The sequence below is a fragment of the Rattus norvegicus genome, chromosome 3 (assembly GCF_036323735.1).
Source record: "Rattus norvegicus strain BN/NHsdMcwi chromosome 3, GRCr8, whole genome shotgun sequence".
Classification (NCBI taxonomy): Eukaryota; Metazoa; Chordata; class Mammalia; order Rodentia; family Muridae; genus Rattus; species Rattus norvegicus.
In genome coordinates this window covers 82,002,043-82,016,646 of record NC_086021.1, presented here as the reverse complement: position 1 = coordinate 82,016,646, position 14,604 = coordinate 82,002,043, and the positions used below count along the sequence as shown (strand labels likewise).

The following is a 14,604-nucleotide window of genomic DNA, read 5'->3' as shown; positions in this document are numbered from 1 at the left end:
GAAGCTGTTTTGCAAAGCTGACTCTTGGGTAGGTGTGACTGTGTTTCCTGTTGTTTTCTTCGGTGACCATCGATCGCAGCACCAGGGAATGGGCTGGATCCCAGTGGCTGGCTTCCCTCCTTCAGGAGACAGACAAATGCAGAAACGGGGGGGGGGGGGGGGGGGGGGGGGGCGCTGGGGATTTAGCTCAGTGGTAGAGCACTTACCTAGGAAGCGCAAGGCCCTGGGTTCGGTCCCCAGCTCCGAAACAAGAACCAAAAAAAAAAAAAAAAAAAAAAAAAATGCAGAACGGGTGCTCTCCACCCATAATGTTAAGAGCAAGTGTAATAATGTAATGATCCAATATGGTAGCCCTTATAATGCCTGTCTCTGAAAATACTCGGAGACCAGGAACTTATGCCTCTCTTATATGTGGTGTTATAGACAGTAGGATATTAAAAATATCATCATAGAATCTTCCTTTGGCGTTCATGCAGGAAGACGTCAAGTGTGTACAACTGAATCATGAAGAATTTTGACACAGTGTGTACTCTCTTGGTGCAAGCTTCTGGCTTTGGGAGTTTGGCTAAACCAAAGCTACACAAACCTACACAGACTGTGCTTCTTTAAACATCATTACAAATGCATCATTCCTCTGCCATCTTCCTTCTTGTCTACTATCTATAACTTTTTAAAAAATATTTATTTTGGGCTGGAAAGATGGCTCAGCAGTGAAGAGCATTGACTGCTCTTCCAGAGGTCCTGAGTTCAAATCCCAGCAACCACATGGTGGCTCACAACCATCTGTAATAAGATCCGATGCCCTCTTCTGGTGTGTCTGAAGACAGCTACAGTGCACTGATACATAATAAATAAATAAATAAATAAATAAATAAATAAATAAATAAATAAACAAACAAACTTTTAAAAATATTCATTTTATTATATGTGTGACACACACATGCATGCATGAATAAAGGTGTCTATGAAGGCCAGAGGCTATGACTTCCTAGAGCTGGAGTTACAGACCATTGTGAGCTACCCAAAGTGGGAATACCAACATTCATTCATTCATTCATTCATTCAGCCCTGGCTGTCCTGGAACTTGCTCTGTAAACTAGACTGGCCTCAGACTCACAGATCTGCCTGCCTCTGTCTCTCAAGTGTTGAAATTAAAGGCCTGCACCACCATATGCAGACAAAATTCAACACCTCTCCTACCTTTTCTTAACTTTCTAACACGTTCTCAGTCACTGAGTCTTCTGCCAGGCACCCCCCAAAACACTGAGCATGGAGTGTAAACATGAATATGTGAGCATCCTTTCCAGCCCATCATTTCTCCTACAAGGTATTTGTTTTTATGACGTGGCTTCGCTATACAGACCAAGTTCACCTGGGACTCTCTATGCAGCCAAGCCTGGTGTCAAACTCTCAATGCCCCTTCCTCAACTTCTGGGATACTAAGATTACAGGCATGTACTACTTTACCAGCCCATACAAAGTACTTCTGAACTTGTTTAAGAGTTAAGTAGTCATCAGCTGGAGATGTGGGAGCTCGGTTATAGCACTCACCTAACATGCTTGAAGCCCTAATTCAGTCCCAGCACCATACATACTGGGAGTGGTAACACAACACCTGTAGTCCCAAACTTAGAGGTAGATGCAGGACAGTGAGGCATTCAACAGCACCCTGAGCTCTAGGGAGTTCAAGACCAGCCTGGACTCCATGAGACTGTATTTAAAAGAAAGGGAAGAAAAAGTACACATTACAGTAAATGAATACCTGTGCCACCATTGCTGTCTTCAGACGCACCAGAAGAGGGCATCAGATCCCATTACAGATGGTTGTGAGCCACCATGTGGCTGCTGGGAACTGAACTCGGGACCTCTGGAAGAGCAGACAGTGTTCCTAACCACTAAGCCATCTCTCCAGCCCTCAACTTATCTTTTAAATAATAATTTAAATATAAGTCACTGCCCATTCTACATACATGCCGAGTACTGTGTTCTGTATCTACATGATTGCTTTATGCCTTGGCCTGAATGGAATGCTGAATATTTTGAAACTGCAATTTTAAAATATTTTTACAATTATTTTAATGAAAACTAATAAATTAGCTGTCGGTATATGAAATTTTTAGATGTCTTAGATAGTAGATGAAAGCATATTTGAAGGGCTGGAGAGATGGCTCGGTGGTTAAGAGCAGTGACTGCTCTTGCAGAGGTCCTAAATTCAATTCCCAGCAACCACATGGTGGCTCACAACCATCTGTAATGGCCTCCTCTGGTGTGTCTGAAGACAGCTACAGTGTACTCCTATATAAATAAAATAAATAAATCTAAAAAAATCTGAAAAAACATAGTGGCATGTACCCATAGGACATCTAGTCCTGGGGTTCAGGTAGGTGGGTCCCTTGAGACCAGGATTTTTGAGAACAGCTTTGCTAACATAGGCATGGTCCTATTTCCCATCAAACATTTCCAAAGATAAAGCCGTGGCCTGGTTCCCTTAACTCTTAACAAAGGAACTTACTAGACAGACACAACCCATTACCACCACCAGTTACACTGTTAGCCATGCACAGAGCCCCATGCTGAGCTTGGGGGTTTTAATCTGATACCACAATTAAACATTTAGGAGTATATTAAATTATTAATAAATTTATTTTCTCCTCATACCAAACCTAGGGCACTAAAGTGACCACTTGGTGCCCATTTGTCATCTTTAACTGTTGAACTAAAAAGTGATTTTAAATATAAAATCTGTATTTAAAAAAATATGAATTATATAAGAAGCTACTTAAAATGATACAGTGATTCCCAAGTGGTTAGGGGGAAATGGACAGATTTGTGAAAGAGTGCCTGTCTTTGAGTTTTGCAATTAAGCTTTGTTTTGTATATGCAGTGTTATAGATCATAAAATCCTTGAGGAAGACAGTGGCAAAATCACCTCGTGGGAGGAAAATGTTACCTAAATGGCCTCTTGCTTCCCTGCCCTGAACCTGGGCAAGTTCACCCCTCCTTAGGCAACCTGGTGGACCCCGGCTCCTGGGATGCTAAGGACCAGCCTCTGCTAGGTCCAGGTTCCTGAGAGAGGGGTGTTTGGGAGAAAGGGCGCTATAAAAAAATTCTTAGGTCTTCCAACCAAGTCAGAAATGGTTAGAAAAATTCTAAAAGTAATTCTTGGGTTGTCTGATCTAAATCAGAAAGCCAGAAAAAGGAGCTGTGTTCGCTCTTCAGACAGTCTTCTCTGAATGGCTACTAGAGAACATTAACTAAAAGAGCTATGTCGGCTCTCTACGTAATTTAGAAAAAAAAAATTCTTGAAGAGTTGTTTTTGCTCTCCAGGGACCTTCAGAGGGCTCAGCTCTTGCTAGAGAAAATTTTAAAAACTGCTATTGCCTTTGGCTACCTCAACTCCTGCAGACCAAAAGCCCAGTTTTTTACTTACATATCAATTCAGTTATTTATTCCAGGTTCCCTTCTGATTATCCTGTGAAACAGCATCCAGTGACCCTCAGCCCCTTAATTCTTAAGGAGACAGAAAACACACACTTCCTTTTAACGTTGCAAAGGAATTCAGAGATCTGCCTGCCTCTGCTAAGCACAGACTAGCTGGGTGGGACCCAGTCCTGAAATTATCATTTCTACCACCCCTGTGTTTGGACTCCCTGTGTCCCAGGCTGACCTTGAACTCAGGAATCTGCCTGCCTTTGTGTCTTTCTGACAAGCTGGCCCATTCATGCAGCTGTCTCTGTTCCATTAGATTCGTGAAACCCCTCATATAATTCATATCGCATCCTAATTTTTGCATAGTTGAGAAATTATATATTTTTGAGCCCATGTTCTTAGAGTTCTTTTCCACAGCATTAAGGGAGGTTGAAGGTCCCAGTGTTTACCATTTTGCTGAGACATTAGTCACACCCTCACCTCCTGGATTCTTGCTGTCTCAGATTACCATGGAGTCATTAACGTTAACAGGACATTCCTTGGAGGAACGAGAGAATGTGTACAATATTATACAACAAGCCTTATGCCCACAGCAGCCATTGACACTTGTGGAGGCCCACACCTGCTGGCCCTGTCCCAGGTACAGGAACCATGTCATTCTGTTTCCACCAAGGCCATGCTGGACTCGGCACCGGGAGGTCACCACATTGAACTTAGTGTAGACAGCCATTGTAGAACCCCTGGACTCATGCGATCTTCCTGTCTCAGCCTCCCAAGTAGCTAGAACTACAGGCATGCGCCATCGCTCCCAGACCGAAGCTAGAACTACGGGCATGCGCCATTGCTCCCAGTGCCTCCTGCTTTTGAAAAAAAAAAAAATCTAAGCAAACCTAAAGAACAAAAGGAAGGCTTGTGGCACAGTAGTACACAGAATGCCAACAAAGCATATTCCTTTTCCTTTTATTTCATTCTCTTGTGCCAGATATCAAAGCAAGGAACCGCATGAAGCCTCACGTACTTCACGCCATCCACAGAACACTGAAAGCAGCCATAAACTGTCTCCCTTTTCAAGTTCCCCATTCCGCAGAGTATGCAGGGCCCTTTAGGAATGTTGTGGTTTAGTAAGTTCACTCGGATGTGAGTTCCCTCCTTGAGGGAAATGTCAGTCATGCTGAGAGGTTTGTCATAGAAGTCAGAAAAGAGATCATCCAGGTAAAGCTGGGAACGCGAGATGGCGTCCATCACTCTCCTATCTGCAAAATAGAAACCAGAAATGTGGTAGAAGTCCAAATAACTCTGCACCCCAAACTGTTTTTAAAGGCGTCAATCCAAACCGTCCATCAGGAAACAAATGGGCTTTAAACATGTTAACAGACGGTTACTATGTAGGCAGCTACCCATGCCGGTACAGGGAGAAGAATGCGTTCCCAAACACCCTTCAGTAGACTTTCTCCCTCTCCCTCTTCCTCTCCCTCCCCGTCTCCCTCTCCCTCCCCTTCTCCCCCTCCCCGTCTCCCTCTCCCTCCCCTTCTCCCCCTCCCCGTCCCCCTCCTCCCCCTCTCTTCCCCCTCCCCCTCTCTTTCCCCTCCCCCTCCCTCTGAAGATTTTATTATTTTTTTATTCACTTTTTGTCCCAATCACAGCCCTCCCTCCCTTCTCTCCTCCCTCTTCTATCATTACAAAACCCTCTCCCCATTACCCTCTCCTCTTCTCCTCAGAGGAGGGGAAGCCCCTCCCTTGAGTACCACCCCACTCCGGGGCATCTAGTCCCAGCAGGACTAAGTACATCCTCTCCCGCTGAGACCCAACCACGCAGTCCAAGGAGAACGACTCTGAGATCCCATCATACACCCATCAGAATGGCTAAGATTAAAAACTCAAGTGACTGCACTTGCTGGCGAGGATGTGCAGCCTGGACAGCGGAAGTGCAAACTTGTACAACTACTCTGGAAATCGATTTGGCGGTGTCTCAGAAACTTGGAATAGTTCTAGCCAGGACTCAGCTACTCCTAGTCAGATACCCAAAAGATGCCTGGGCATATCATAGGAATCCTTGCTCAACTATGTTCATGGCAGCTTTATTCATGACAGACAGAAACGGAAAACAACCTAGACGCCCCACCACTGAAGAATGGAGAAGGAAAATGTGGTCCATCTACCCAATGGAATACTAATCAGCTATTAAAAACCAAGACATCATGAAATTTGCAGACGCACTTCTTTCAAAGAGAATATTCCTCAGTCTGTAGAACATGGCAAAGGTTGTCGTTTCTTCCCTTTCAAATCCTCCTTTTGACACTGATGTGACACAAATGTCTACGAACAAATATGAGAAGATGTTATAACTTAACTACAGTTTATCGAGTATTTCATAGGCGATTTGAATTCTCAAGCGTGCAATTCATAGAGTTTTTTTTTAAATAAAGCTAAACTACACAATTGAGGAAAAGACATATTTGCAAGTACAAAATCCAGAGATTAAAATCATACAGTGACATGTCTCTTCCCACACTGTACCCAGCCTGTCTGGGCCTTGTATGCTTAGGAGCTCTGGTGTGCAGGCTTATGCATGTTTCCAGAACTAATTCCATAGCATACACAGTTGTTTAAACCACGTCTTAGAGATCATTGCGTGCCCAGAGGTACCCACTGGTCATGGTTTGGTCCTCCTCTGTTGTACTCATGGTCCTCTCGGTATGTTTCCAATATTTTGCTATTAGGAACTAAAGAACCTGTCCCTTGATCACTGTGCATATGTCTCAGTATACCTACAGCGGGACTTCCTGCAAATGGAAGGCCAAAAAAATGAGCTCATGGACAAGATTATGTTTCAATGACTGCCATTTTATACTCCTGCCTACAGTCAACGGAACTGCAAAAACCACCAGTTACAGTGGCTCAGGGGTGATTTTATTTAGAATACAATTTCCTTTCTCCACTTCCTAATCCCCCTTCCCCAGGACTACAGACAGAAGTTAACAAAAGAAAGTCTACAAATGTAAATTATCATGGCCAGGAGACTCTTTCGCCTGCTCCGTTTGTAGATACATCTGGAGTTGTTCTGGCTGGCGGTTAACTAACTTAAAGTCCTGTGAAAGGCAGAAAGTGAGCTGCAAAAAGCTAAAGTGAGCTGCACTGACCTACCATGCAAGATGGCAAAGTGGATTTTTATTGTTCTTTTTAAGGAAGTGTGCAGCTAGGAAGTTATATCTAAACATATAAAAATTAATTAATACCACCTGTTTGGGCACTAGACACTTCAGACATCTTACTGCCTGCAGATTTCTTATCTGCCACTCCCGAAAGCTATCTATTAGAAGTCATTGATTTTCCTTCCACAAAAGCGAAGGCATATTTTGTTAGTGGCCCTCGTTTCATTCCCAATCCATAACTGTAAGCGGGGTAGTATGGAGCCTTTGCTAAGAACCACTAAGGAGGTGCTGGGAAAGTGGGAGGGGAAAGTTTTCCTAGCTGCTTCACCCTAGTAAGACTGACCATAATATGTATATGTGTGTATGTATATATGTGTGTATGTGTGTATGTATATATGTATATGTGAATATGTGTATAGGTATATATGTGTATACATGCAAATGTGTATATGCATACATATATAGACATATGTACACACACACATATATATGTATATACACACACACACACACACACACACACACACACACACACACACACACACATACACACACACACACACACAGCCTGCTTCTATAATCATAAAATGAGATGGGAGACAGGAAGGAGAAGGGAGTCAGGGAAGGAAGGGAGGGAGGAAGAGGGGAAAGATTCACTCCTACTACATTTTAATTCATAATCGCTGGAGCTTTCAGGTGTATCTGTTACTCACCGAAGGCACCATCCAGGTAGATGAAGAGCTCAAAAACACTGAAAGCTATAGTTGTGTGGGCCGGGAAAACAATAGCCTTTTCCCTTCCTTTGGGATTCTGTTCATCCATAAAATGGAACTACAATAAACAAACATATAGTAAAAAAAAATAATAGTAGTACAAAGCATGGAGGGTAGCTTTTTGGAGAAACAAACTCTATAATCCTACCCAAACCAAACCACAGCCACCCACCCTGCCTCTGTTAAGCTTCATTATGGAGACCCAAGCACGGTCTATCAGCTTTCTCACGTGAGGATTGAAGCCTAGATTAGTCTCTCCAGAGTGCTCCTGCAGTAAACCCTTTCCTTTCAGCCTAACCCATCAGAAACCCCCAGCCTTCACCAGCTTTCCCAGTCACCAAAATGGCTACCATCAAGAAAAACATCTCAGCTTGTTAAATGACGGATGCTGATCCGAAGTTGGAGACGTCTGAATACACATTCTGAACAGAACCCTCATAATGAGGTGATGGATACAATTGAGGAACCCTTATGAAAAGGAATTTGGTGTTTTTGAAAGTCTTAGTCGTCTTACATAGACCATATGTAATATGTTCATCTCAACTGGAGAGGGCTGAATAGGTGACCCTTTCGTCCTGTATTTTTTAAGATGCAGTGCGTGTGGGGTGCTGTGCAAGCCACAGTGTATGCACGAATCAGTCCTCTCTTTCTACCATGGGTCCTGGGGAATTGAACGCAGGTTACCAGGTTTGAGCAGCAAGCTCTCTGGTCATTGAGCCATCTCAGGGACCCTTGTCTGTTATTTACAGCAAGTGGTTGTCTTTTCTCCTTTTGGGAATCCCCAACACACCACACTGTAAACCCCTACGAGGGGCAATGCACGCTGGACAGTGATCAACTCGGGATTAATGAATTAACCCGCAGCCTTAAACTTACACTGTTTCTTTACTGTGAGCACATCCCTTTTGTTAGCATTTCTTCTAGGCTCCACCCAACAGTTACCTAGCAACAGCCAGGTGTGAGCCTGGCTTGCTATAAAAGGACTTGTTTGGCCTCTTTCTCTCTCGGTCCCTCTCCCTCTCTCCCTACCCCTCCCTCTTCCTTTCTCTCTCTGTGGGCTCTTTCTCTCTCCCTGTTCACCTCTATCCCCTCTCTCTTCCAGTCTCTTCCCTTCTGTCCCTCTCTGTCCCCTTTCTTTCCCACACTCCCTTCTTAGGGCTGGTACCTCAGAGTGAGGATGCCTCAGCATGGGCCTGCTAAGGCACTCCCTCCTGCTGCCGCTTGACAAAACACATCACCTCTCTCCTAACCATTTCGAGAAATACAATACATTGTTAATTATATTCATTATGCTGTGCCACAGGCCACCAGAACTAAAATGTCCTATTCTTTCCAACAATAACATTGTTCCCATGGACTGAGCCCCTTCTGACACCCGTCTACTCCCGACTTCTGAGATGAGTTTCTCTCTCTCTTCCTTCCTTTCCTCCTTTCTTTTGGTGGGTGTATGTGTGTTTGTGTGTGCACGCGCATGCACACATGGGGGTACAATGTCACATGTGTATGGATGCATGTGGAAGCCGCAGGTCAACCGTAAGGGTTTTCCTCTGTCACTCTCTATTACTTATCTATTTATTTATTTTTGAGATAGTTTCTCACTCAACATGGAGCTCACTGACATGGTGAGGTTACCAGCAGGCCAGCAAGCCTCAGGGCTTGTCCTCTGTGCCGTCTCCTTCGTCCTGGAATCACAGGTCACACTGCCACACTGGTCGCTGCGGTTCAGATCCGCACATGTGCACATCAAGTGCCTTATAGATAGGGACATCCCACATCCCACTTTAAAAATGTAAAAGGTATACCAGCCCGCAGCTTCCCTAGTGATTCTGTGTCACATGCTCTGTTCTAATGTGTCCTCCATCACCGCCCTCTCCCTCCCACCTTCATTTCACCCCTCATGTTACGCCCTCTTCCACTCTCCTGCCACATTTATCCTGCTCCCTCTGTCTTCCTCACAATCTCTTCCTCCCCTTTCGTGGTTTTCATGACCTGCACATAAACACACGATGCACACACACACACACACACACACACACACACATCCCCCTCTAAAGCTCAATTCTACATATGAGAGAAAATATGCCATATTTGTCTGACTCTGGCTTATTTCACTGAAATCTTTCAGTTTCATCCATTTTCCTAAAGATAGCATAATTTCACTTTCCTTCCTGTCACCTAACCGTTGGCTTTAATCCTATCGAATAATCACTAGGTGTCACAGGTCGGTAAGGATAAACAATATAAATAAATATATAACAATATAAATTTTCTAGTTTTTTACTTTCTAAAGATTTATTTATTTTTATTATGTGTGTACGTGAGAGCGCCTGCATGTATTGTATGCACCATGCGTGTGCAGTGCATCGGAACCTCTGGAGCTGGAGTTTCAGCCAATCATGAGCCGCCACGCAGGAGAAACCACATCCGGGTCCTAGCAGAGCACCCAGCTCTCTAACGTTCTAGACATTTCTCCATCCCCAGCCAACCACTCCTAAAGGGGTTTAACACAAAATGAAGCCTATTTGGTTATTGATAATGTTAATTAGAAAAACCAAATATGATATTTAATATAAAATATAGATCCAGGGCTGCTGAGATGGCTCATTGAAGAAGGGCGCTTGCCTCAGTTCCGACCACCTGGTATTGTGAGGGGAAAACTGAGTCCCACGATTTGTCCTCTGACTTCAACATGCACACTGGCATGTATGTGTGTACTTGTATGCACGCACACACGCGCACACACACACACACACACACACACACAGCACTGAATAAATAAAGGCAAAAAAATAGCTAAAATCTCAACTTTTAAAAATTAAGTATGAATAGAATTTCTTAAAAATAAAATCTAAACGGGGGCAATGTGGCACATGCCTTTGATCTCAGCACTCAGGAGGCAGAGGCAGGAAGACGTCTTGAGTTCAAGGCCAGCCCAGTCTCCAGAGCAACCTCCAGGACAGTCAGGGCTACACAGAGAAACCCTTTCTCAAAAATAAATAAATAAACAAACAAACAAACAAACAAACAAACAAAAGCATACAACATCGGAACTTACAGGTTGCTGTGAATGCAACACTGAGGGACTTTTTACTTGGAGAGACTCCAGCATATACCTAAATTCACTAGGAATAGTGATTTGTCTGTATTGGAGTACACACGGTTAGAACCCGAGTTGTTTAGGTTGGTTTTCTTATTCTGAAGAACGACCACTCCAGAGTGAATCTCTACACAACCGAGGCTCTTTTTTTCCCCTGCCTTTGATGAAAGGCACAAACCTATTATGAGTATTTTTTTTAAAAAACTCCATAGTAACTGTGCAGTTAGTGAAGCCCTGGGTGTGTCTTACCCGCATGGCTTCCCCTCGAATCCCAGCATGCACTGACAGAGAGCACTGGCGTGTGGTTCTGATGCTCTCCATGACAACGCACAGCACGGCCTTCCTGCTGCTCCTTGATTGGCGGATCAAACTGTGGTCAAAGTTAATTTTTCTAGAATAAAGAAAAAGATGCAGGCATAAGACGCCCTAATACGTGCTCATACAGAATTGAAGGCACCCTTTGTGGTATTCAGGGCCCATCTTAACTGCGGGTGTGAATCGAGGTAGGAACCATGAAGCAGGAAATTAGAAGTTATAAGCAAAACCGCCTGACTAATTTGCCTCTCCCTTCTTTGTTTTGTGGAACTGGAGACTGAACCCAGGGCCCTGTGCATCCAGGCAAACACTCTATCACTGAGCCACCTCCCTGCCACCCACCCCGTCTTTATTTCCATTTTAGTTTGAGACAGAATCTCAATAATTTCCACAGATGGACTTGCAGTCACTATTTAGTGAATTTTTTTTAAATCAAACAACTGAAAATATTTATCAAGTAGTTTTTGATTAGGTAAAGGTAGTAACTAGCTGCTAACATATAGTCTTCCACATGAATATATGTATGTAATATATACATATAAACACATACATACATATACTATATATACATACATATACTATATATACATACATACACACACATATATACATATATTATATACATACATACACATTATATATGCATACATGCATATACTATATATACATACATACATACATATAATATATGTATGTCTTAAGCTTTCTTTGCAGCGTAGGTTAAATCATCTACAAGAACAGTGCAGTGTATCAGGACCGTTGTACCGACCGTGCAGTAATTTCCTTGAGTAATGTTGATATTTCCACCTCATGTTTGGTCACTACACCAAAGGAAGCTTTGACCGCGATGCAATCAGATCCAGTAACATTAATCCCAACGTCATTCACAATATGGTTGCTTCGCCTTCCATAGAGGGAAACATCTGACTCGTCTTCATAATTCAGTAACTGATAAGATGAAATACCTTAGGAGAGGAAACAATGTTTTTCAAACGTCTCAAGTTCGTCTTACACACACTTTAGGTATTATCATGTTAGCATGACTGAAAAAGATTCTTTGACCCAGATATTAATTAGACAGCATTTCAAACTATATGGAAAGTAGATTTTCAGGCAATTTTACTACAAAGAGAAATGACAGAATACTTTAGCAGGAGCTCAAATTCTCTGTTCATACAACAGAATACATATACATCAACAAAGATCTACTGCGTAGTTGAAAGAAAGGCGAATATTCGTAACCTGTGACCAGTTATCACGCCTGCTTTATAATCTAGTTTTAAAAATTTATTTCAGGGTTCAGAGGCGGTTCAGTTGGCAAAGTGCATGTTTGTAAGCAGGAAATTCAAGTTCAATTTCCCAGTACCCCTATTCAAAAACAAAACAAAACAAAACAAAACAAAACAAAAGCAAAACAGAGCTTACCTATGGTAATAATAAACTGTAAAGTAATTCAAATTACTTTCATTTATTTGGTCATGTGAAATGGGTAAGACCCAATAATTTTCTAGATTATACAGGTCAAATTCGTTTTTCTAAGCCCCTTTAGTGAAAAACAACTTATAATTGGTTTTAAAATTAAGCAATAAGCGATTTGAAACCATAAAGACTTAAGCATTGTTCTCCTTAACGATATTACTACTACATAAAAGTTGATTTTATTATTAATGTAATTAATGTGTGTATTATTAATGTAATTAATCCATACAACCCCTGCTAAGTTATTAATGATATAACCCCATCAAAAGCCACTCCCAAACATTTAAACTTACCGGCTGAAATGTCTCGGTCTCCCAGGAGAATATCTTTCAGTGTGAAGGGTGTGGATGTGAATTTGCATCTAGGAAACAGAAAACACCGCTTCTTTTTTACCACCAGACTCAGGGGTTGGTACTTGTCAGCTTCGCTGAGGCTCGGGACAGGGATTAATCTCCCTCCGTCTCCAACTTGCTTGACGAAGCTCTTGGTAGCAGCAGCGAACATATTAATATCAAGATGTCATCAGCTGCGACCCTCGGCCAACGAACCCATTTCTGAAGAAGGGAATCAGTCACCAAACTGAGCCTTGCTTGATGTTGAACACAATTAATTACACAGGCTAGAACTATAAAGTGCACGCTCACCAAGTAGTTTACCGGTGTGCAATTCACAACAGCGCCTCCCTTCATGAACTCAGGTAATGAATAATAGAGGGCCCTGTAAATGATACACAGAAAGCAAGTCTAACTTGGAATGGCAGTCTTCAGAGCTAAAATATATATAGAAAACAAACTCAAACATACTGCCAACATCCTTGAGGAGATCACAGTTGAGAGGGCTTTCCCACAAGCATTAAGCCAGCTGGAAGGAAGTCCTACAGGAAACAATGGAATTGGGCTCTAACATTAGGCCTGGATATGATCTGCAGTGGCCATCATCCAAGAGGACTTCCTTCACAAGTCTAGCAGGTGAATTTTGGCAACAGAAAAGTGCTTTTTGAACCTTCACAGTGTACAGATCCTTACACCAGCATTTCTCTCATCCTGGATTTTGTATCCTTATAAAACTATGTGTTTAATACCAAATATCAACTCACAGGCTAGAGAGAAACAATTGGATGCAGATCTCTATAGGATATTGAAGGCTTTTAGTTACTATTAAGTTACATATTAAAAACTGCTATGGAGGTCTCTGACTCTGAAACTAATGGCTCAGACCACATCCCCTGAGGAGTCCTGCCGAACTGACGTCCTTTCTGTTGCTCACTGCTATCCAATTACTCAACCTATAAAAATATTTATATAAAGTTTTGGCTTATTTTCAAGGAATTTTTGTGTACCCATTTAAATTAAATTCTAGAAACAAACCTGTACTGTGTTGTATGGCCATAGGTGGTTGATATATTTTGAGTGTCTCTGTGGTTGTTACAATATAATATTCATTAACACATAAGTGTAATAACATTATTGGATAGTAACCCAGAACTAAAAGAGAAAACAGGCTTAATCTAAGCCTCAATAGAATTCAATTTGGTTCGATTCTGGATATTTTGTTCTTGCTTCCAAGTGTATGTATGAGAATACAACCAAAACAAAATTTCATCACAGAACCAACTACTTTTGTATATCAACCTAAACATTTTATTAAAAAAAGCTTTTAGGAGTCTTTCTGTGAGAACATTTCCAGAATTCAATTCTAGAGCATCAAGTAAACACAGGAGCCATTGTGCGAGTAGTTCACAAACCTCAAAGACTCTCTGTGGTACTGTCTGACACACCCACAACACACTCTGAAGGTGCAACATTCCAGGTTGACATCCTCACTCCCCGGTGCACAGGTCATTCAGAAGAGCAATCCTGGAAACTGGAGTAAATATCCTTGCTGTCCACCTCCAGCATCTCCTTGGGGATCCTACAAGCTCCCAAAGCAGAGGTTCTAAACCTGTGAGTTGCGACCCCCTAGGGTTGCACTAGAGTAGCAAAACTACAGAAATGAAGTAGCAACGAAATAATATTACGGTTGGCGGGGGTGGGGTGTCACCACAATATGAGGAACTGTATTAAAGGGTCACAACATTAGGAAGGATGAGAACCACTACCCTAAGCCTGCAGGCCACAAGAGCCTGCCAGGCAGCAGCGAGCTCAGGGATGCAGGACTCTTAAAACTATCCTCATCCCAGGATAGCCTGCCTACCCAAGATACCCTAGCCGGCCCTCTGCGGGTCTCAAGTTTCGGGGCCAAAATCGGAAAATTTCTTAGCAATTTAGCATTCGAATTTTCAAATCTTTTAAAAAGTAGTTCAACCCTTAATCTTTCTTCCTTGCTCCTCAAACATGCTAGGCTCGTAGCCTACTACAAG

General features: G+C 42.5%; 1 protein-coding gene across 2 annotated transcripts; it reads right to left on the bottom strand.

Moving 5' to 3' along the window:
* Window positions 1-4,373: 4,373 nt before the first annotated feature.
* Window positions 4,374-14,541, bottom strand: Pjvk (pejvakin). Of its 2 annotated transcripts, XM_039106435.2 has the most exons (8): window positions 13,990-14,541; window positions 12,890-12,962; window positions 12,539-12,799; window positions 11,536-11,731; window positions 10,701-10,842; window positions 7,295-7,412; window positions 5,647-5,745; window positions 4,374-4,682 (listed from the first exon to the last, which is right to left on the bottom strand). In XM_039106435.2, exons 3-8 carry the CDS (start codon window positions 12,747-12,749, stop codon window positions 4,390-4,392), a joined length of 1,059 nt encoding a protein of 352 aa, XP_038962363.1. In that variant the 5' UTR covers window positions 12,750-12,799; window positions 12,890-12,962; window positions 13,990-14,541; the 3' UTR covers window positions 4,374-4,389. The 2 variants fall into 2 exon arrangements, with proteins under 2 accessions (XP_038962363.1, XP_063140953.1); XM_063284883.1 differs by lacking the exons at window positions 12,890-12,962; window positions 13,990-14,541 and having other exon boundaries at window positions 12,539-12,869.
* Between the last annotated feature and the right edge of the window lie 63 nt (window positions 14,542-14,604).

Excerpts from the sequence above, each read along its gene's own strand:
- Pjvk (XM_039106435.2), bottom strand. The coding sequence starts at position 12,749 with ATGTTCGCTGCTGCTACCAAGAGCTTCGTCAAGCAAGTTGGAGACGGA. Across the intron at positions 7,413-10,700 it reads TTCGAGGGGAAGCCATGCGG|TTCCATTTTATGGATGAACA; the intron begins GTAAGACACACC and ends TGTTTATTGTAG. Across the intron at positions 4,683-5,646 it reads GAATATTCTCTTTGAAAGAA|ATAGGAGAGTGATGGACGCC; the intron begins GTGCGTCTGCAA and ends TCTATTTTGCAG.